The sequence below is a fragment of the Ctenocephalides felis genome, unplaced genomic scaffold, assembly GCF_003426905.1.
Source record: "Ctenocephalides felis isolate EL2017-DRISC unplaced genomic scaffold, ASM342690v1 CF-g0.4_SCAFFOLD_03573, whole genome shotgun sequence".
In the NCBI taxonomy this organism is placed as follows: Eukaryota; Metazoa; Arthropoda; class Insecta; order Siphonaptera; family Pulicidae; genus Ctenocephalides; species Ctenocephalides felis.
Genome location: NW_020539727.1, coordinates 8,950,854 through 8,975,168, shown reverse-complemented (window position 1 = coordinate 8,975,168; position 24,315 = coordinate 8,950,854). Strand labels below are relative to the sequence as shown.

General features: G+C 28.9%; 5 protein-coding genes across 6 annotated transcripts; 4 read left to right on the top strand and 1 right to left on the bottom strand.

Moving 5' to 3' along the window:
• The first annotated feature begins 4,130 nt into the window (after nucleotides 1-4,130).
• Nucleotides 4,131-5,404, top strand: LOC113389245 (zinc finger protein OZF-like). The gene has a single exon (XM_026626300.1). The coding sequence runs from the start codon at nucleotides 4,147-4,149 to the stop codon at nucleotides 5,395-5,397; it is 1,251 nt and encodes a 416-aa protein (XP_026482085.1). The 5' UTR covers nucleotides 4,131-4,146; the 3' UTR covers nucleotides 5,398-5,404.
• Nucleotides 5,405-7,156: 1,752 nt separating this feature from the next.
• Nucleotides 7,157-8,879, top strand: LOC113389142 (nuclear RNA export factor 1-like). Its single transcript, XM_026626192.1, has one exon. It carries the CDS (start codon nucleotides 7,301-7,303, stop codon nucleotides 8,849-8,851), a length of 1,551 nt encoding a protein of 516 aa, XP_026481977.1. The 5' UTR covers nucleotides 7,157-7,300; the 3' UTR covers nucleotides 8,852-8,879.
• Nucleotides 8,880-10,588: 1,709 nt separating this feature from the next.
• LOC113389198 (NADH dehydrogenase [ubiquinone] 1 beta subcomplex subunit 9) lies at nucleotides 10,589-12,336 on the top strand. Its single transcript, XM_026626257.1, has 3 exons — nucleotides 10,589-10,781; nucleotides 10,838-10,980; nucleotides 12,072-12,336. The coding sequence occupies exons 1-3, from the start codon at nucleotides 10,705-10,707 to the stop codon at nucleotides 12,260-12,262; spliced, it is 411 nt and encodes a 136-aa protein (XP_026482042.1). The 5' UTR covers nucleotides 10,589-10,704; the 3' UTR covers nucleotides 12,263-12,336.
• Nucleotides 12,337-14,280: 1,944 nt separating this feature from the next.
• LOC113389038 (heterogeneous nuclear ribonucleoprotein F-like) lies at nucleotides 14,281-22,006 on the top strand. 2 transcript variants are annotated; one of them, XM_026626088.1, is made up of 9 exons: nucleotides 14,281-14,337; nucleotides 14,420-14,556; nucleotides 14,615-14,842; nucleotides 16,172-16,300; nucleotides 17,130-17,268; nucleotides 19,256-19,440; nucleotides 21,099-21,206; nucleotides 21,429-21,718; nucleotides 21,809-22,006. In XM_026626088.1, exons 2-9 carry the CDS (start codon nucleotides 14,421-14,423, stop codon nucleotides 21,896-21,898), a joined length of 1,305 nt encoding a protein of 434 aa, XP_026481873.1. In that variant the 5' UTR covers nucleotides 14,281-14,337; nucleotide 14,420; the 3' UTR covers nucleotides 21,899-22,006. The 2 variants fall into 2 exon arrangements, with proteins under 2 accessions (XP_026481873.1, XP_026481872.1); XM_026626087.1 differs by having other exon boundaries at nucleotides 21,099-21,293.
• Nucleotides 21,956-23,037, bottom strand: LOC113389040 (ribosome-recycling factor, mitochondrial-like). Its single transcript, XM_026626089.1, has 2 exons — nucleotides 22,394-23,037; nucleotides 21,956-22,331 (listed from the first exon to the last, which is right to left on the bottom strand). The coding sequence occupies exons 1-2, from the start codon at nucleotides 22,924-22,926 to the stop codon at nucleotides 22,091-22,093; spliced, it is 774 nt and encodes a 257-aa protein (XP_026481874.1). The 5' UTR covers nucleotides 22,927-23,037; the 3' UTR covers nucleotides 21,956-22,090.
• Nucleotides 23,038-24,315: the final 1,278 nt, after the last annotated feature.

Below are 24,315 nucleotides of genomic sequence, written 5' to 3'. Positions count from 1 at the left end.
TATAACTTGCCCTACGGGAAGTTCTTCCCGTAGGGCAAGTTATAGTAATCGCAAAGTTTTGACTGAGTTATAGTAAGCAAGTTTTGACACAACTCTTAAGATCCCTTAAGAGTTGTGTCAAAAAATGTTAATTGCAAAATAACTAGTCGTGTATGGCATCGTGCCTTAAGTCAAATTGCTGGAACTTCCCGTACCGTAACGAAATGTTCGAGGAATATTAAATGTTTTCAAATAGATTTTTATAAATAAATACTGTAACATTGTCTAATATTTTAATATAAGAATTATATAAACTGAATTTCAAAGTTGAAAATATTTGTTTAAAGTATATTAAAACTTAAGTCAGAATTATAATTAATATCTGAATTATTTTCGATATACAAAAAAATATTTTTTGAAAAAAAAATTTAAAAAAAAATGGAAACAATTTTTTTCCAAAAGCAATTATTTTGTTAAAACAAGCAGAAAGTTCTTTGAATCATTCAAATCGAATGCTTAGTTCTCTGCAATTTTTGCCTGCCTTTGCCAAAAATTAATCACCACTTCTCCTCCTCATTACGAATTGAATGTTTTTGGATCATTCAAATACGATGCTCCGATCTGTCAAAAACTCGATTTCTATTTTCTGCATTCTTTGCCACGTATCTCCGAAACGGCTGGACCTGCCTTTGCCAAAAACTAATCAGCACATCTCCCTATCAATACGAATGGAATGTTTTTGAACCATTCAAATCGGTTGATCCATGCGCCCGAAAACGTGGACAAAAAATTGTACCTATACATACATACACACACACATCCATTTTTTCTGAGGTATGCCAAAATGTTCAGAACCCTCCAAAACGTCGAGAAATGCAAATATTTTCATTTTCGATTTTTGGACGATTACAATAACTTATCCTACGGGAAGTATTACTTGATCAATAGGAATTGAGATTTAGTTATTTAGGCAAAATCTTCAATTGTTTATTTCAAAAATAATGTTTTAGCTTTCATTAAAAAATAATCAGTACAATCTTCAATTGATGTCTTTCAAATATAATAATCGTGATATGAATAATGGTATAAATTAAATTAATTAGTTTAAGACATTTCAATTCATCCTTTTCGTTTTTAAAAAATGTATTTTCTTTGACGTCAACTGTAACTAGTAGCTATCTACAAAAAAACAAAGAAAGTACATGTGCTTCGGCATAGATTCTTATTAGAGTCTCTCAAATTCAGGGCGATATTCTGAACTTTGATGAATTATCATAATTCAACCGCTCCAGGGCCGGATTTAGGAATTTGGCGCCCTGGGGCACTGACAAAAATGCCGCCCCATCCCTGAATTTTTACTTAAATAATTTTTATGTATCATTTTTCTAAAATTAAAATAACTATTTGATTGCAGAAAATTTATTACGCATTACATACTATAAATAATGGTGCTTGGCATTGTGCCTTAAGGCAAATTGCTGGAACTTTCCGTACCGAAAATTAAAATTAAAAAAAAAAAAAAAAAATTTTTAAAATGCTTTTGGCATTTTGGCCCGTATCTTCGAAACCGTAAGACCTGCCTTGGCCAATAACTAATCAGCACGTCTCGTTATCAATAGGAATCGAATCATTCAATCATCATTATCAAAAAAATTCAAAATTTAAATAAAGGTTTTTTTTTAATTCAATTTCTTTCATTTTTCAAAAAATTCTAAAGCTCTTTATAAAATGTACTTTTAAGTGCAGGAAGTTTCAGTAACTTGCCTTAAGACACAATGCCATGCGTCACTAGTTTAACTTTTTTTCGGCGCTATAGATTAAAAGTGCACAAATTCGTCATTTTAAGAGGTTTGAGATCTGAAGAACATATTTTTCTTAAACTTTCACCTCGTTTACGAATTTTTATATTAGCCAAATTGCCAAATTTTGCATTGCAATCGTATTATGTTTTGTTAATCATATTTCTTGAAATAAAAAGAATTAATTGAAAAAAAAGAGTTAATTATATTGTATAAAAATTTTTTTTGCTATCTAAATTTTGCCGCCCTGGGCAGTAGCCCCGACTGCCCCTACTGAAAATCCAGCACTGCGCTTATCGTAGGCCTCTAATATTTCAGCATGTTACTTCAGACTACGAAACCTATCGTTATTCAAATTTCATAAAGTATAATCATTCTCACTCATTTATACCTTGTCATTCTGAATCCAATGAGACCAAATTTCGAAAAACTATGTGTCTGTGTATATAAGCCGATTTTTGACCTTTCATCGACGTTTTCCCAAAAACGGTTGAACCGATTTGAAATTTTTTAAAACCATTCCATGTAACTTGATAGGGACTCGCGTTTAATAGTTTTGCGCGACGATCGGTCTAGCCGTTTTTTTTTGTAATTAACATAAAAGTGTGAAATTTTTCGTCCACAATTTTAGCCCGCAATTCTAAATAGATTTTAAATACAAAAACTATTCAATTGTGAATCGCTATTAGTTTTTGGTAAAGATGGGTCGGGCCATTTGCAGCAAGTCTGAATAAGAAATTATCTAAAAATGAGAATTGTTGTACCGAATAGTATTTCAAATGTAGTATCTGGAGTAAGTACTCCTATATAATTTTGAATATTTTCTACAATTATTTTTATAAATATAATTATAGAGTCTCTTTTTATATAGAGGCTGTAACTCTATAGGTTTATACAAGAGTGCGCATAAGGATCACACGCGATTGAAGTAAAGTATTTGCTACTATACAAAGTGAAAAATTTAAGTTAAGTAAAAATTAATACATCATAAAACAATTTTGAATAATGTTTATTAGTAATATGGTAACACTCGTGATGCACACATTTATTAGTGTCAACCATTATACACATTTATATAACGATAAATTATTATAAATTATATATTTATAATAGCATTAAAAATATGTATAATATTTAAAAACAATAAAGTAATAAAAGTCATACTTCGAATATGGCATGATCGGTTTGTCGTTGCAATTAGCATTTAGAAATGAACCTTCATTATTAGTGAACTGAAGTAATTGCTGATTAATAAATTCTATAATATTCGTTCACACAGTGGATTGTGTTAAACAACGCAACTTCACTCGTCATGTAAATGTGTTTGAAGAACTTCATGTAATTAAAATTACCATACATTCATTGACTGCTTGTATTTTTTTTTACTTTTTCGCTTGCGATATAATCTCATTCTTTGAACAGCTGTAATATCTGTCTTGCCTAAAAAAATTTTCCATTTTCATAACTTCAAAGACGGCCCAGATGATTAATTTGTTTTATCATTTTCAAAGAACAGGGTAAAATATTCTTCTGATTCAGGCATTTTTCATTGAATCAAGGTTAGTACTATGATGTTACTTTAAAATTAAAATGTTTTTTTATATTTGCCGATCTCCTTGTTGATATGAATACGCATACAACAACGATGCCGGTACGCATACAACGACAGATCCCTATTCACATACACGACGACTAATCACAATCGATCAGTATAGAAATGATATCATCGAGAGCAAATGACGAATCATTGGCACTCGACTCTTATCTGCCGTAACGCACTTCCGTTGCATTTGTACGGATTTACACCCTAGTCGCGCCTAAAAAAGTTTTACTTCAATAAAAAACTTTAATTAACTTGATTCTACTTCCACACCTTGATTGTCATCGAATAAATTGATTGTTTAAGACATTATTATAGTAATTTATATCTAATGTAGGACATGATGTTAATAAATCCTACTATGTTCATGGTGTAAGATCTAACAATCATCATTTAACTAATAATCTCATATTATTTTATTGTCTACGAGGTAATAATCATTCATTCATTCATTAATTCAATTAAATTCTTGCGTTCATTATAAAAAAAAAGTTTGCTGACAATTGAGGAATAGAAAACCATACGGAATTTGAAAAACGCGTCATCTGTTAAATTTCAAAGCGACTGGGTAAATGTCTCATCTTTCTAAAAACATACTCTATGCTTCAAATGTCAAATAATAAATGCAAGTGAAGTTGAAGTCATTTAACGCGAAACAATTTAAGATTTAATGTAATTTGAAAGATTATTAATTTAATTAGATTACTATTAAGCGCGCAAATGTTTTCGTAAATGTTTGCTGAGTTTACGCCGTGAAAATATTTAAAAATGTCAGAAGAATCAATTATGCCTTTGAATGACCATGCAATTAAAATTGAACCACCAGATTATGTAGAAGAAGACATTAAACGCGAAATTGAAGAATTTGATGTTATTGATGATATTATTAAGTCTGAATCCTGTTCTGAAGAACAGGATGATGACACGTGCTTAGAAAGATTCATGAATTCTGAAGTGACGATAGAAGAGGAAGTCAAACAAGAGTCAATCGAGACATCCGCTTATGAATGTAACATTTGTAACATATCATTTGTAGAATCATATCACCTAAAAGGGCATATGGTTGTTCACAGCAAAGAACGCCCTTTCAAATGCAAAGTCTGTCACAAGACTTTCAAACTACCAAAAGGATTGAAAACACATATGATTACGCATTCTGAAGAACGTCCCTTCAAATGCACAATTTGCAATCAGGCGTTCAAACAATTGGCTGTTTTAAAAAGGCACATGCTTATTCACAGTGGTGAGCGCCCACATCGATGCAGTATATGTAATAAGACATTCACACAATTATGTGCTCTGAAAAAACATATGTACATTCACAGTGGTGATCGCCCCCATGCATGCAACATATGCAAGAAATCATTCACTCAATTAAATCGTCTGAGAAGTCACATGATGATGCACAGTGGAGTACGCCCTCATGAATGCAATACATGTAATAAAACATTCACAGAATTAAATAAACTGAAAAGTCACATGCTTATGCACAGTGGTGAGCGGCCCTATGAATGCAATGTGTGTAGTAAGACATTCACAAATTTGGATAATCTGAAAAGTCACATGGTGATGCACAATGGACTACGTTCCCATGTATGCAGTATATGCAATAAGGCATTTAAACGAGTAAGTGATCTGAAAAGACACATGCTGATACACAGTGGTGACCGGCCCTACGAATGCAATATATGCAATAAGACATTCATGCAATCATGGAAACTGAAAGTTCACATGATGATGCATAATCGAGTATGCCCTCATAAATGCAGTATATGCAATAAGTCATTCAAAAAATTAGATGATCTGAAATGCCACATGCTGATGCATAATGGAGAAAACCCCTATGAATGCAGTATATGCCATAAGATATTCACACAACAAAGTAATCTGAAAAGACACATGCCGGTTCATTATGGAGAGCGTCCTTTTAAATGTGAAATATGCAATAAGACATTTACTCACTCAAGCTATTTGAAGAAACACATGGCAATTCATAGAGTAGAAATTAAATTTAAGTAGATGTAGAATCACCACTCTTCAAACATAAAAAGAATTATCATTCACATATTTTGCTTCCATTTGTTAAAAACAGTAGAAAATCATTAGGTACTTAATCCAAAATATATATATTTTTTATACCAAAATTTATCTCATACTAAATTATATGAATAAATGATATTTATTTATCAAACTGTTCTATTCTTATATATATAAAAATTTTCTGTGATGATGTATGTAAATATACTCCTCCTAAACGATTATTCGGATTTTGCTAAATCTGTCTAAATTTTGTTATGAGAATTTTTTAGTATGTATGTGATTATAGAAATATAGTAATATTGTAGAAATAAATGAAAAAAATTGCATAAAACTACATGTCAATATTTGAGACATAATTTGGCATTGAAAACAAATGAAAACTGTCAACTGCCAAAAATTTCAATTTACCTATGAGCCTAGACAATATTAGAATATGTATTATAAATTCATGATTAAGAATGAGCAAAATGAAATGTTTACATTATTATTGCCAAAAAGTAGCTGAGATGTGCCAGAAATTAAATTAATATAAGATATACAGATTATGGCAGATTGAATGATGCACGATTTGACAAATTTTATGGCAGATTGAATGATGCACATTTAAACAGGATTTGACAAATTCACTTGAAATATGAAATTAAGTAATAATCAAGGCCGTTCCTACGTTGAATGCGACGCACGCCTTAGGGGGCGCCAACACAAGATTCAGATATGAAGTTTTCAATATAATTCAGTATTTTTGAAATACGTTAAAAATTGCACTTTAAAACAACAAATGGGAAAGTAAAGATGAATATACAATTCATCGGTCCTTACGATATCATGATATCGTAATTAGGAGAAGTTTAAACGGTGCAATTTTGGATATCTTAAATAATAAAAAAATAAACTAAAATAATCCAACATGCAGTATCAGTGTTATGTTATGGTTATGTTTAATAATGAAAGGCTAGAACTTTTTTGCTCTCTATGATTTGCTCAATAGAATATATCGCAGAAAATGCCCAAAATAAATAGGTGAAATGTTTCAAAAGCCAAATATTAATTAATGATAATAACTTTAATAATAAACTGTTAAAATAGGCAAAATAATAATAAGAGAGGGGGCGCTAGAAAAAAATGGCATGCGGGCGCTTATTAAAAGTATTACTAAGAAAAATGTAATTTAGATATTGTAATTACTAAAAACCAGTTAAAATATGATACGAGGTTATAAAAATCATAGGCACCATTATTGGAGCAATTATTTTAAAATTGAGTGAAAAAATCCAAGGTAATATTGTTGAAAAACTTCAATTTGCAATAGTGTGGAAATTGAGAATCATTTTATTTAAAGCAGTTCTACATTTAACATCGCCCATATTTATGTGCAGAGTAATTTAAGAAAAACAGTAATTATTATTTTTAATTACACGTTAAATATTAGTATAGGATATTAAAAAATTTAAACGTGGGTACAGGACAACGTCTGTAGGGTCACCTACTATACTCATAATTTTAGTTATCATAACCCCATGTTATAGACTTAGATAATTCTCAAAAATGTTAATTAAAAGATATACTCAATTGTAAATTATAAACAATAAACAATGTTTATAAGAAAGCAATTTTTATACAATTAATAACTCAACTGCGTTTAAAAAAATATTTGAATTGACCGCCAAATTTGGTTTTGATTTGAATCATTTTTTTTCCTCCCGGCAGATGGCGACCACCAAATTTATTGAGACTGAAGTTTTGTTTATAAACTTCATAACCTCAATTTTAATTGGTACTAAATTTGAGCGCAAAATATGTAACAATTGTATAAATTTAAAATTTGTCGTTTATAAGAAAAATAAATAAAATTCATTGTTAAAAAACTATTCTATCAGTAAATATGAGTGTAAAGGATGTACCTATATTAACAAATGCCAATGTCTATGCCTTGGCATCAACAAAATCAGTAAGGCAGAGTATTCAAACTTTGAAAATCCACAGAATTTTTATAAATTATGACAACAAAATAACAGTTGACAAACTATTTGATATATTATTTGCCATGGTAGGAAATTCGTCGTTTTGTCCTACGAATGTTAAAACAGAAGACAACTGCTTAACCTTCTGCGTCCAGAAATGTGCATCAGCTTTAGATAAATTGTTTAAGAATAACTTAGTTCTTAAAGACGGTTACAACGCTTATTATATTAAAGTGCAATTGTGTTACCAGCTTGCTAACAACCAAGATATACCAAGTGAATTCCTGCATCAACTTTTCAATAAACGTTTCAATCTTAATGTACTTAACCTCGAAGGCATTGCTAGTGAGATAACTAAAAAGGATATATACATGTCCCCGAATAATTTAATTTCCATCGGGGCTTATTTATATCAATTTCTGTTTGCTTCTGGACAAAATTTCACATCTGTAATTCGAACCATACGATTGAATAATAATGGCCTGAAAGATCTGCAAGGAATTAAATACTTATTGGTGTTTACCAATTTGACTTCACTTTATCTAAGAAATAATTTATTGGGAGATGTTTCTGTATTGGAGCCTTTGAACACCAAATCATTGGACATAACTGATCTCTGGTTAGACGGCAATCCTCTATGTGATAAGTACACCGATGAAGCTAGTTATATCAAAGACGCTAAATCCTATTGTAATAACCTTGTAAAATTAGATGGAACTTTGCTCAAAACTGGTTTGCCCCAGTCCAGGAGAAACTTTGTATGTGACAATGAAGCTGCACAATTAGTAGATCAATTTATGGAACATTACTTTACAGTTTTTGATATTTGTAGAAAGAATCTAGTGGATTTATATGACGCAAATGCACTATTCTCATTAAGTTCATCCCTTACACCAACAATGCTAACCGGTTCAAGTCCTTCCAAAGTATTTTCCTCTGCCAGTCGCAATATTTTACGCTTATCTGATATAACTAGAGGACAAGATCAATTGCACAAAGGAGCAGAAAACATAATCAAATTTCTGGATACGCTTCCTAAAACCCAGCATGACCCTTATACATTTACAATAGATATCGTCCAACACGATGCATATAGCACAACTATCATGGTCACCGGGATGTTCAGGGTTTTCTCAAATAATCCTGATACATTTTATAACTTTTCTAGGACATTTCGAATAATTCACTGCGGTCACAATAAATTCAAAATTTTCAATGAACTATTAGCAATCACTAATTCTGTTACAAATTACCCCAAAGGTTTTACCAAAACAGTTCCTGCAAGGTTGTCTGAATACAACAAGTTATTTGGAGAACTAAATAGTGAAGAGAAAAAAGATATGTGCAAGATGCTGTCGAACATAACCGAAAAATCTGAATACGTTTGTGAGAAATATTTAATAAGTGCCTCTTGGGATATGAAAGCTGCTATAAATTTATTTATAAAGGATTTTACCAGTAGCCCTAGTTAAGGATAAATAAATAAAATGGATTAAGATTTTAAATGTCTTTTGAGAAAATGAATTATTTTGTTATAATTGAGATAAATGATATTAGTTTTATATTAAATTTGCTTTTGATAAGTATTTTAGAATTTAAGAATATTTGAAACGCTTTTATATATAAATATACAATGAAATGATATATGTAATTATATGAATAAATGAAATATATAATTATACTATGAGTTATTTAGAATATATATATATATATTTATATATATATATATATATATATATATATATATAATATTTAGTTCTGATTTCTGAGCTTGAAGAAATTGCTCAAATCTCACTTTAAATAACAATTTATTTTTATTAAGGGTTGTCCACCCCTAATATTTTTTTGAATTTCAGGACCAATTCTCTTTATTAACTTCCCGTAGGGTAAGTTATTGTAATCGCAAAAAATCGAAAATGAAAATTTTCGTATATCTTCACGTTTCAGAGGTTTCTGAACATTTTGGCATACCTCAGAAAAAATAGATGTGTGTGAGGAAACAATTTTTTGTCGACGATTTCGAGCGCGCGGTCAACCGATTTGATTAGTTCAAAAAACATTCGATTCATATTGATAGGGAGATGTGCTGATTAGTTTTTGGCTAGGGCAGGTCCAGCCGTTTCAGAGATACTGAGCAAAGAGTGCAGAAAATAGAAATCGAGTTTTTGAGAGAACGGAGTATCCGATTTGAATTATCGAAACAATTTCGTAATGACGAGGAAAAGTAGTGATCAGATTTTGGCAGAGGCAGGTCCAGCCGTTTCGGAAATATAGGGCTGAATGTGCAAAAAATGGCAGTTTTTGAGAGAACTAAGCATCCGATTTGAATGATTCATGTTTTGACAAAACAATTGCTTTTGGAAAAAAAAATTGTTTTATTTCAATTTTTGATTTCGAAATATAACAGTTGAAGATTTAAAACTTAATTATCTGAATTTGAATTCTCGGGAAGTTTATGTAATTTACCTTAAAGAAAAATGTCACTTACACCTATAGTTAATTATTAACTTCCCGTGGGACAAGTTATAATTTTTTTTTTATATATCTTTAAGTTTCAAAGGTTTCTGAATGTATGTGGTGTGCGTGTGTGTGTGTGCGGATACAAATTTTCGTCGACGATTTCGGGAACACGGTTTAACCGATTTGAATGATTCAAAAAATATTCGTTCGCTGTTTATAAGGAGAAGTGCTGATTACTTTTTGGCAAAGGCAGGTCTAGCCGTTCCGAAGATACGGGGCAAAAAGTGCCAAAAACGATAACTCGGTTTTTAAGAGAGAGGAGCGTTTGATTTTAATAATTCAAAAAACATTTTACTTATATTGACAAGGAGAAGAACTGATTGAATTTAAAGACGTGCTTGTCCGTTAGACGGCGACGTGGCGCTTACGCGCTTCGATATTTCGTCTCTATGCAGTTAAGCAATACGATTGCTTCAAAAAAAGTTCAAAATTTCCAAAATATTTCAAACTAAAAAAACACATTTTTTCCAAAAAAGTAATTTGTTTTTCAAAAATTTAAAATTTCTCACAAATCTAATTTTGTCAAAGTTTAAAACATATTTAATCTTTTTTTTCTAATTTTAATTTTTGGTACGGGAAGTTCTAGCAATTTGCCCTAAGGCACAATGCCTCTTACACCTAGCAAATTATTCTTATTGGAACAGAACTTGAATCTTATTATATAAGAAATGAATGAGCTCTGGCAACACTTCTACACTACATAACCTATTACGTCAAAACGTCAAAGTTCTAATTTTGCTTCGTGCAAAATTTAATTATTCACATTTTTTCAATCTGTAATGATTTTTCAGATCTAAACCTAAATATGAGCACCCACGCAAAAAAAGTCTGCAGCCTTTATAAAAGGGCTTTACGTAATTTGGAAAACTGGCGATGGCAGAGGTTAGAAGGAATATTAAAATAAAAATAGACTTTTGTGTTAACAATTTTGTTTCCAGGGATATCTTTCGTTATGAAGCTACACTTTTAAGACACAGATTTGATTTAAATAAGGATGAAAAGGACCCCAGAGTTGCCCAAAAACTTTTGGCAGAAGGCGAAGAAGAATTATTTCAGAACATGCACTACCAGCCAAGACAATGTAAGTAAACTAATAAAAATAGTAAACAAAATTGAATTTTTATTATTGGTATAAATATACAAGGTGAGCCAGAAGTCAATTTAAGATCCCAACCGGGTTGCAACCATCATGAAACAATGAATATATTCAAACCGATACAATTTTTCAGTTATTGTGGTCAATTTTTGCTTTTGTGTTTATTGAAACTTTGGAAGTATAATCTTGAACAATATTTCTAGAACCACGGTCACAAAAATAAAGACTCAATTGTGCGAAAGATAGTAAAAAAATTTGATTTTTTTTATTATTGGTATAAAAATACAAGGTGCACCAGAAGTCAATTTAAGGTCGCAATTGAGTTGCAACCATCATGAGACAATAAATCTATTAAAACCGCTATCATTTGTCATTTATTGTGGTCAATTTTTGCTTTTGTTTATTGAAACTTTGAAACTGTAACCTTAAACAACGTTTCTAGAACCACGATCACAAAAATAAAGATTTAATTTTCCCAAATTTACTAGAATTGAATATATTTGTTTACTATGAATATAAAATTTTCAAAATTTGACCTCTTTAATAGGGTCTCCTTTAAAAAATATGTGCTTAAGTGCTTTGGCAAGTGTTATTAAGAGTTTGCATATTTAATCAGTATTGTATAATGATACAATATTTGTTAGTTTTGTGCTAGAAAACTTAAAATCTAAAGTTACCTGATTTTTGCTAACCTTCTTTACTGAGTTACATCATTATTTATATCGCTCATTGGCAGACATGTCCATTATTATCAGCAATTTGACCAGGAATTTTTAGATTTTCTGTAAATGCCTTTAATTTTGTTTTAATTCTATACTGGATGGCATATATTTTTTCCTGATTCCTCTCATGATGGTTACAATCAATCCTATCATCTGGTTTTTGAGTTCTGGTATAACCTGTATAAATATAATATTTTAAATCGAGTAATGTTAAAGGTAAAATTTTTATCAAAAACCAATATTTTTATTAAACATCATTAACATTCAAATGTAGAAGCATACAGATACACTTTTTTAACCATGTAGTTTAAACAATTTGTTGCTTATTTTATTATTATTATATTATTTCTTTAGTTGCCTCAAGCCCTGGTGGAGTAGCGTACGGCCGTGATGTTATTCCCCCAGACTGGGTTATGGATTACTGGCATCCATTGGAAAAAGCCCAATATCCCAAATATTTTGAAAAACGTGAACAAATGAAGAAGGAATACATCGAATTCTATGAAAAGCAGTATGGAAAACCAACCGAAGCCCCCAGTCATTGAAAGATTTTAATGCTTTTATATTAAGATCTATTGATGCTTTATGTATAAAATCTAGTGATTATAGGAAATGAAATAAATATAAATTAAATGAATGACGGTGTTGTGATTAAGAAATAAAAGGGTAAATGGAAATTATTGACTGTAAAAATCAAAGATAAATCATCATTTTCATCAAAAAAATATGATTATATATAAAACATCTTTGTTGCAGTATTTCCTCTCTAATGGAATATCAAAACTTAGGAGCATTTTGTACAAAAAGTAGTTTAAAACACCGTGTTTATAATTTAAAAGTAAATAAAAGTAAATAATAAAAGTATATACAAACTTTTATGTAGTTATGCAGGAATCTATATTTTTGCATTTGCGTATTCAGATAGTAGTTATTTTTGATGTTGAGATATATGAGTAGGTTTTTATAGGGCGATACATCAAAGAAAAAACAAAGATTTATAAATTAATCTTTAATTCTATATGTTTCAATATTCAATTTATTGTTATCATCAGTGGATCTAAAAACAGTGAAAAAATTGATATATTTTACCTGGTTATATCAATTTTTTCACTGTTTTTAGCATTTTAGTTTTATTTATTCAATTTCAAACCATTCAGAATACATTTGTTATATATATATATATATATATATATATATATATATATATATATATATACATTATACTTTATACAATGGGGAAAACGCATTAAAAGCTCATAGAAAATAACATTAATTTGAAATGGAAAATGGCTCACATTGTCGAGAACCTTATTATGTTAAGACATAGGCCTACCGTACAATGTGGAAATAAGATTTAAGTTCAAATTATATGCGTAAGCATCATATAGAAGAATGCAAGGCAGAAATAGAAAATTGCATAAACTGTTTTTACTCTAATATTAAATATAAAACCAATTAGATTACTCATAAGTCAAATAATATTATTTACCCATGTTGTCAACACCGAGTAAAAACCATCAGATATATAGAAACATCTGGGGAAACCTGTGCAAAGCTCATAGAAAATAACATACAACAATAACAAATATCTGGGATTAAAAATATTGTATGTGTGAGCATTACAAGAATGCAAGGCAGAAATAGAAATAAAGCAAATTACAAATTATTACTCATAAAACAAATAATATTATTTGCCCATGTTATCAACACTGAGTAAAACCCATCAGATATATGGGGAAACATCTGGGGACACCTTTTTCAAATGTATATACATTTAGGACAAAAAATGCGTCATATTTCTGAAGTCCTAAATAAATTAAGATATTTTAAAACTCAGGCCTGCTACAAACATAGAGCAACATAATGTAGAAATAAGACTTACTATTCAAATTGTCGTGTGGGTGAGCATTACATCAAATACTAACAGGCAGAATATAACAAATTACAAATGTAATTAATTGCAAATAATATTATTTATTATATATAATATTATTCACTCAACATATAGTAAAAATCATCCAATTCACTATTAATTATACAAAGGCCAAATTGAAGATGAAAAATAACAGCAAAAGCAATAGAAACAAGGACGCCTAAATTAATATCATGTATAATAAAAATAAGGCTAATCAAGAAATGGATAGTAATTTTAAAATAACTAATACATCTTAATACATACCTACGAATGCATTAGCCATTATTAAAAATTAATGTACATTCACAAGTTTGATTTCAAAATTTGTTTGAACAAGTTTGACAAGACATAACAGTATAACGGAAACATTTTTTTAATAACACTTAGCACTGACACTGACTTTAAATCAATTAAAAAATACATATTCAAATTTATTGATAAACCAATATGCTTTAAACATTGCAAATTCGCCATCACAAACGTTTATTTCAATTTGAATTACTCTTGTAACCGATTTGACAGCACTCTTCTACCCGCCATTTTGAAAAAGTATTGCCAGCCTATAAAACAAATCCAGAGACAACCCGAAGTAAAAAGTGTTTTTATCACATCTGGCAACTTTCTGTAAACTTTCTATGCGTTGTGTCTACAGTCAGTTGTTAGCTAAATATTGATTTCTGGATTTCGGCGTCCAAATTTCAAAACGTAATCAAAATAAACCCCTAACAAAGTAATCCAGTTGTTTTTGACCTTTTCCCAATTTCATTTATATTTTACCTTTTTCCAGAATGTCCGCTCACGACGATTTTGCAGAAGATAGGGGACTGGATGATTTTGAAAACGACAGAAAAGTTAATCTTAATGATTATTCCCGGGACGACGATCAAAATGATAGTAAAAATGGATTTTCGGGTCACAAACCAGGTTAGTTAAATTAGCAGTTTCATGAAAACAATTTATACCAGCTTTCTTTTTAAACCAGGAGAATATATTGCCAAGTTACGTGGGCTGCCTTGGGGAGCCACTCAGAATGAAATTTTGAAGTTCTTTGATGATTGTGAGGTTGTAAATGAACGGGATGGCGTTCATATTATTATGTCCAAGGATAATAGACCATCCGGGGAAGCTTTTGTTGAATTTGCTTCTGCAAATGATTTAGAAAAGGCGCTGAAGAAGGACAGGTGCCATATGGGGAGCCGATATATAGAAGGTATTTTCACTGCTTCTTAATTGCTTAATTCTTAATGCATAAGTATTCCAAATTAGTTTCACATATCACATACTGTTTTGATTTTCGAACAAAAATAACAAAATTTATTATATATCACTAAAAGTGCAATTCTGAAATAAGTCTCCATTAGAGAAGTATTGTCCGTTTCTTTTTAATTTTTTCTTCCAAGTTGTGATAACTTAGTTAAATGAAGTACATCTACATTTACATCTCATTTTCATTTTAACATTACTATAAACAACTATTATTAATTTATCTTCAATCTCTTAAAAAGCAATTTTAATTTGTTTTGTAATACATTAAAACCTATATTTATCCATCTGTATATTAGATTTTATTCAGATTTTAAGGTTTTTATTATAAGTTATTAGTGTTTTATATCTCATAAATGTAGTATTTGTCACATATTTTCATTTTTACATATCTATAAACCACTTCTATCAATTTATTAATATTTTGTTACAGAATTATAAATTATTAATACTGGATAGCTTTTCCATAAATTTTCTTTCTTTTAATTCACGATTGTGATTTGGAACGCTTGTATTAATATTTCCAGTTATTTTAGTTTGATAATTAAGTATATTTAATTAAAATTCAATACTTTTTGATTCAACAATGACTTTATTAGACATCAATATTTTTTGTACACTTTTTTTGTTGATGTATTAAAAGTCATGACAAACTTAATCTAAATTGGAGCTCATTTGCTCCAGATATTTTGCAATCATTTAACATTTAAAAAAATATCTCCTTTTATTTATTATATCATTTAAGTCTTTCATAAATTATTTTCAAGTGATCATAGTTTTACATACTCATAAATGTAGTATTTTACATATTTTAATATTTACATTTCTCTCAACCACTTTTATCAATTTATTATCAATGTCTTGACATAGAATTATAATTAGATTTAAAATATTTATCTTCTTATTTATTATTTACCTTTAAAGTCTTTTCATCAATTATTTTCAAGTTATCATAGTTTTATGTCTTATATATGAAGTATATCTTTAATTTTAACAATATATATTTATTTTATTATTCATATTAACTATTCTTATTAATTTTTCTTTAATATCTTGAAATTTGATCAACTGTAGTTAGCAATGTTTAAGAAAAATATATCATAAAACATTTTTTATATTAGCTTTAACATTTAAATAAACTACTTTTATTAATTCATCTATTTTCCAATATGGAACTTGAACTTAATGATTTTTTACTATTTATACTATATATACCTATACTATTTTTGTATATTATTCTAACAATCTAATTCTATTATATAATATATTGTTACAGTTTTCCGTTCCCGGCCATCACAATTTGAATATGCAATTCAAAGTCAATTCACTGAACGTGATGCGTGTGTAAAACTGAGAGGATTGCCATTCCACAGCACCAAAGACGATATTATAAACTTCTTCAAAGGTAATATTCAATTTAATATAATTTCTAATGTAATCAGTTAGTAAACACTTTGAAAAAAATATATATCTTTCCTTCTTAGCTTTTTTGACGTAAAGTAAAGGTATTGCATAAGAAATCAAATTAATAACTAGTTAATTAGGTGCAGAAAATTTTGTGTTACATGCCGATTTATGTGACATAAATTGTAATTTGAATGATTGAATATTGATTTGAATGCCGGTTAAAAAATTGAATCAATGAGCAAACAAACACAATTTTTAAAATTTAGTTGTATAATTGAATATTGTTAAACAAGGTTAGTTAAGATACTTGTCATTAGCATACTACATTAATGTAGTTATTTGTAATTTGTCGAGTGAAAAAGATCTACAAATATTTTTAAAATTATATTAAATATTTGTATCAAAATGTTGGTCATTTAGCAGTTAGTCATGTAATGATTGATTTAACATTGGCTTTAGTAACTAGTGATTACAAATGAAATCTAAATTGAAAACATGCGTTAAAATTAAGGGTCTAATTTAATCATTTTATTAGATAAGTCTCCTATCATGCTTATCCCTGTTGTTAGTATAAAAAGGGATCTTTACAAAAAGGTTTGGCCTTCAAGTAATATTTGTGGTTTATAATCCTATAGTGAATTTATTTTTTTATGTGTTTTTGCATATTTCGTCTGCGTGTGGTACATTGGGTTTGTACTTGGGATTGTGGTGGCCTTTCATCGTGGGATGCACTGGGATATCTCTGGGCTCTTCACATGGGATTGCTGGAAATGGGTTTCTCTCCTTTTATACAAAAAAATGTGTGGTATTATATCGTAATAATTTAGATTTGAAGATAATACCAAATGGGATAACAATGGTGAAAGAAGGATCGGGGCGTGCGAGTGGGGAGGCTTTCGTTCAATTTGCAAGTATGGAAGACGCGGACGAAGCCTTAAAGAAACATCGTGAAAAGATTGAATACAGGTGGGAAGGGTTCACTTATGATTTGTGATAGTTTGAAATAGGTGATTGTTCTATAAGAGCTCAAACTATGTTGGACAATTCTCAAGAATTGAAATTGATATATATTTGTTATTTTGTTCAGTAGATCAACGGTAATTTGTTTATTCTAATTATTGCTAATCTAATTCTTATTTGTGTGATTGTTTACTTTTGGAAGATGGTGCATGAGAAAGCATTATATATATAAAAGCATACATTTCAGTTTCGGGTAGCGATATGTGCATAAATATTTGATTTGGGTGATGTTCCAGATTTGTTAATTAATAGTAATCATACATTATTAGTATAGAAGACTTAAGCCTAAATTTGTACCATATCTAAATGCATAGAGGTAGTAGAACTTACATTTATTGGCATATAAAATATTCGTCACTTTGCCGCGGGTCTACTGTATTTTTAATCGTTAAATATGCATCAAGGTTACCAAGAATATATTTGTATTTGTTAATTTACAAATCCCGTGTTCAAAAATTACTCAAATCTTTTATATATATATATATATATATATATATATATATATATATATAATAAGTCTGTTTTTACACGGTCTTTTTGTACACGGTTTTGATGTAACACGGTTTGAAAATTGAATATTTTTAATTTTTTTACACGATTTTATTCCATTTAGCACGATTTGAAATTTTATGTACTTAAATTTTTTTGTCAAATTTAATTTTTGCGAAGTATGTTCATATCACAAAAAAGTATTTATGAAAGAAAAAAGTCTGAAACCATCGATAGTATCGATAGTTTGCGAACACTAACTTAAAGATTTAAGTGAATTCCCCTTTAGCGCGTACAAATAATTTTTACTGGTCAAAGCAAATGTGAATAGCACTAATTTAGGGGAATTCCCTTTATGTGCACAAAATAAAATTTACTGGCTAGAATGCGAATAACTGATGACGACAGCAATTAAATTTATGTTGTTGTATTTATGATTATCATTTATTCTATTTTATTTTATTTTTTACCTTAAAAATTGAATAACCTATTCTTTTCGTTCACAACATAGTTTTTTAGTTCCTGAACTTGCCATACATTTAATTTATATTACTTTTAAGATTAGAGTGCATATCCTTTTTATCATTAATTACTATGCTTGTGAAAATAAGCATTATATATTTGATTTAATAAAATAAACATGAATTCTTGATCTTAAAAATTCTTGTTTTTCACTAATTTTAATAGGTTTTAGAGATTAGGAACAAATCACCCATTTTTGTATAAGATCAATGTCTTTTTTTACACGTTTTTTTTTTACACGGCTTCTTCTGGAACCAATCTACCGTGTAAAAACAGACTTAGGTGTATATATATTTGAAGTATTTTGCAGCCCAATCCTGGAATTAAAAAAAGATTAAAATAGAAAATTTTTTTATTCTATAAAACGTTTGCACACTTAATGTGTGTCATCATTCACTAATCTAAAAAAAACATTGCATAAATAACAATAATTGATATTAAATATAAAAAGGAGAAAATTATATACACACCAAACCAAGAAAAACACAAAAAAAATTATATAAAATTTATTAAACACTAAACTTGTGCAAAAGAACATTATAACTAACTTTCAACATGTCAAATCCAATCAATTATATATTGAAAATTGGGACCTTAGAAAGATAGTTGGATCGTTATTCATATCTCTTAATACTTCTTGTGTCAACAAATGGAATTCCTCCCATCTTTTACATGGCAATTACAAAGTCATTATAAATTTCATGAAAAGTAATTCTTAAAATTGAAAAGTAACCGTTTTCCAATCATCTCAATTGCATGGTAAATAAAATAGATGTATTATTCAAACAATGATTTTGATTAAATTATATTTCCAAAAATAATTTGTGATTAAATTTATGTCTCAAATCCTTCAGATGTTAAATTACAAAATTAAAAATAATTTTTTTTAATAACTTTGTTGCATGTTCTTTATATTTTTTAGGTACATTGAAGTGTTCCGAAGCAGCTTAGATGATATCAGGCATTATCAGGATAAAATGAATTATGGCTCTAGTAACCGATCAGGTGCTTCCAGTAGGCCTGGACCATATGATAGAAATTCAAGGAGCAGATATCAAAGCGGCGGCAGTCGAGGTGGAAATAATAATATGAGATATCAAAATAATGGTAAATTTTATATTTATATTACTTGAATCTAAAATATTTAGTTTCTCACTAATTAAGTTGAATCCAGACCATAATTTTTCTTTCAACATGTTGATGAAGTTTATTTTTGCCAAAAAATCCTATTTGCTAATTTAAAACTTTTGTTTTTTAAAGGTAATAACTACAATTACAAAAACACTTTTGTAATATTTTTTAATGTTACTTTCTCTGTATTTCTTTACGCAGTAATTTTGATTTTTTTTCCCGATTTTATGATATCAACAGATTCATTTTTTCGATTTTTGTTGAAAATCGATAGGGCCATTTCTTCATAATTAATTGTAAATTGTTTACGAATTTATCTTTGAGTGTCTACACATTTAGTCATTATTTTTTTCTAAATTATCTACATATAGACTTCAGTAATTAATTGATGTTAAAAATTTGAAGGCTTTGATCTAACCTAGTCTTTCTCAAAGTGGGCGATTGTAATATCCAGTAGGATGATAAGCGGACTCTAACTAAATTTTTTTACATGTACACACTGTTTTAAGTAGCGTTTTATTTGCTCTCACTGGTAAAATTTTCTAATTTAGAATGAAATTATTTTTTAAATAACATAGTGCACTATAACTATATTATTAAAATTTATACTCGTATAAAAATATTTTTAGAGAATATATAGGTGTAAAAAAAGGGGGGTGTTGGAAGAAATGAGTTTGAGAAACGCTGATCTAAACGATCATACTACAATAATATAGGATGCTTATGAATAGTGGTTTAATTATTATTTATTAATTTTTTCACGGTGTATATTCCGTTCTTCACTTTGTATTGATCACCGTTGACGCCTGCACTAAATTAAAATAGCGTTAATACGAATTAGAAATAATTGTGTTAAATAAATTAAATTTAATTAATACAATTGCGGATATGTTTTTTGTTTGAGAAATATTAATTGGAAATCGCATTAGATAGTTTTTAACAATGGATTTTCTTTGTCTAATTAGCCAAATCGAAATCATTGAATTAATTATTTACATGTACTGGAAAGTTCATGCAACTTTCTTTAATCATGTATAAAAAATATATTCAACTAGTAGTGTATGGCATCGTGCCTTAGGGCAAATTGCTGGAACTTCCTGAAATGAACAGTAAACATTCTAATATTTATAAGAATTATATTAACTGAATTGCAAAGTTAAAATTATTTATTTAAAATATATAAGCGAACTTTAGCTAGAATTAAAATTAAAATCTGAATTATTTTCGATGTACAAAAAAATATTTTTTGAGAAAACAAAATTTTGTAATTTTTTTTTTCCAAAGCAATTATTTTGTTAACACAAGCAGGAAGTTTTTTGAATCATTCAAATAGGATGCTTATAGTTTTCTCAAAAACGGCCGTTTTTTATACAACTTTTTTTTGTATATCGAAAATAATTCAGATTTTAATTTTGTTCTAATATACTTTAAATAATTTCAACTTTGTAATCCAGTTTATATAATTTTTATAGATATTAGACAATGTTACAGTATTTATAATATTCTATTTGAAAACATTTAAAATTCCTCAAACGTTTCGTTATAGTATGGGAAGCTTCAGCAATTTGCCTTAAGGCACGATGCCATACATCACTAATTTTATTTTATTTCTAAATAATTATTCAATTTTTTAGGTATGGGCGATTGGGGTAGCAACAACATGAGAATGAGCAACATGGGAAGTGGCGTAGGCCCGTTAATGCCCAGGTTGAACTCTGGAAATCTGGGTGGTGGAAACATGGGTAGGTTTAATGACTATCCACCGGCTGATAGGTTTATGAACGAATCAAATATGGGAAGAATGAGGGGAGGTGATAATATGGGCATGGGTTTGTAGTCTTATTAGTTTCTTCATTTATTTACTAATTATTTATTATTATACAATTATTGGACGGTCTAATCAGCAAATATTGGTTGTGATATCCAAATCTTGATTTAAAACTGATTATATCAATTATTTTTAGGTATGAGAAGTTCCCAAAACAACAGCAGGTACATGGGCCGTGGAAATGATGATTGGATGGACAATGGTAGAGGGAACAGTAGAGGATCATTCAACAATGGCTCTGGTGATTTCAGATCACGGGAGAACTTTATTCACATGAGAGGATTACCGTTCAAAGCCAGGACTTGTGATATAATTGATTTCTTCAGGCCAATTGTTCCTATTGACGTTAGAATTAATTTTGAACCTAATGGTCGTGCCACCGGCACTGCTGATGTGGAATTTGAGTGTCATGATGATGCATTAGATGTAAGTAGAGATGGATTTTATGTAGTAATTATATTTACTACATAAAATTATGTGTATTTGTATTTTTATAATGTTGTGAATGTTTTTTAGGCTATGACTAGAGATAGGCAGAATATGGATAATAGGTACATAGAATTATTCTTAGGATCAGGCCCTGGTAAAGGGCGAGGAGACTATTAGTGTGCTGATGACAAATGTCTAGTGATGATAGGCATTTTAAATGATATTTTGTATTTTTAGAGTATGACTAAATTTAAGAAGAAATTAACTTATGGTTTTCATAGAATTTATATTATTTTTCCACAATTCATATATGCATTCATTATTTTGTTCTTACTAAATGTATTTAAATACATAATAAAATGTGAATGATTATTTTTCACCAATCAGTTCTTGTTGTTTACTATCAAGTAGTTTTTGAGCCTCTTCTAGATACGAATCTGCAATTGAGGTTATTTGCAGTTGTACATCGTGTACTAAGTCTTCAGATAATCCAGTCTGCTTTTTAACTTTCTTTATTGCATTGTTTTGATTATCTTTGATACTATCACGACATTTTATAAATAATGTCTTAGCGTTCTTGGACAGCAGCTCACGGTGCTCTTTGGTCACCCTAAAAAGTAAAATAGATATTAAAACAAATTATTATATTTGCATGTATATTACAATTCTTACTTTGGTACTGGTATAAACAAAGTAGTACCATCCTGTTGAGGATTCAAATTCATCCCAGATTTACTCAAGGCTTTAAGAACCTCAGGTATAACCTGAGGAAATGAAGTCATATTTACAACCACGGTCTTTGGGTTCTTTCGGACAATTTGAGCCAGTTCTTGAAGCTCGTACTCCTTTCCTTCAAATTTGACTGGCAGTGCATCGATAGCTCCGGTTGTTGATCTCAATGACAAATTCTTTACGAATTCATCTTTCAAATGGTCAACACATTTAGTCATTTGTTTCTTTAAATTATCTACATCTAAGACTTCAGATAATTGTTCTTCGTTTATTGCAACCTTTTGTTTTTTCTTTGACTTATCTTTTTTTATGTCTTTGCCTTTTGCATAATGTCTTGCTGATTGGATATTTACATGTTCAGGTACACTTAATAGATTAGGACATATATTTTTTGAAATAATATTGTTACTTAAAATTGGAGCACTAAGTTGACAATGGGACACAAACAATCGTCTCGATAATATTCGTAACATTTTTAAATTTATATATTTTTATAACAGCATAATAAGTATAAATGTTTATTTTTTCAAACAAACCAATCTATGTACATGTGTTAATTTATTAATATTTAATTTTCGTCTTCAAATGCACATGTTATCACATAATAGAAAAATTTGTGAACTGTCAAAAATATTTTAGGTTATCCCAATAGCAGATTGAAGAGATAGAAAGAGAGCTGATAGAGCACTTATTCATGGTCTTAATTTTTTACTTAAATATATTTTGAGTTATATTGATTTTTTTCTTTTGCTCCAAAGATTTACTCCAAAGATTTACAAATAATAATTACAAATAAATAATATATTTAATATATGATTATTCATTACTTAAATTTTACTCATTTTAGATTATCATATTGATTTTTTTCTTTTGCTCCAGAGTTTTACAAATAATAATTACAGATGAATAATGTATTCATTATATGATTTTGCAAAATTTTTCTTGCATACTTTTATGTTATGTATACATTTTTATATCCATTTCATCATCACAAAATCAAAATTATAATTATATCCATTTCATCACCAAATCAATATAATTATAGTGACATAAAAGTTATGTTATGTATAACATAATTTGTTAATTATAAATTTTTTTTTGAAAATTATATAATATTTATTATTATACTATTCATTTGTAATTTTTATTTGTAAAACTTTATACATTTGTAATTATTATTTGTAACTATAGTTAACTTTTTTGCTAAATAATTTCCTAATTGGTAATTTATGCACAATTTGCTCAAATTCTTTGGTATTTTATGGCCAATTCACTAATTTTATATTTTCTCGACATTCTAAATTGTTTGATATAAAAATTACAAAAGGCTTTATGTATGTGTGCATAGATAAAAGAAGTATGTGTGTATGTGCCAGTGGCGGATCCAGCTTCGGCGTCAGGGGGGGTCATAATTGTAAAGTTTTTATAGTCCTCAATGAGTATGTAACAAATTTAATATATATATATATATATATATATATATACATATAAGATAGAGCGGGGCTTCGCGGGTAAAAAGGTCCACCACCGATATCTCAAGGAGGTTAAGGATTAAAGTAAAGTTAAGGATTTCTTAACAACAATATTAGAAAGTGGAAGGAAAAATGTACAACCAGCCATCACCCTGATTCTTACGACGTTAAAAGAAGCATTTTTACAAGAGATAAATTAAATAAATATTTATTTCAACTTTGCTGGTGGATATTTTGGACAAAATATCAAATTAAGGTTATATATAGAGTTATCTCTGTAAAAATGTATCTATAAAATTCATATTTTTCATTGGTTGAATAATGTAGCTAAACCCCTTTAAAATTAAGAATAGTAAATTGGATTGTTTGTCCTCTCGCCGTCCGATTTTA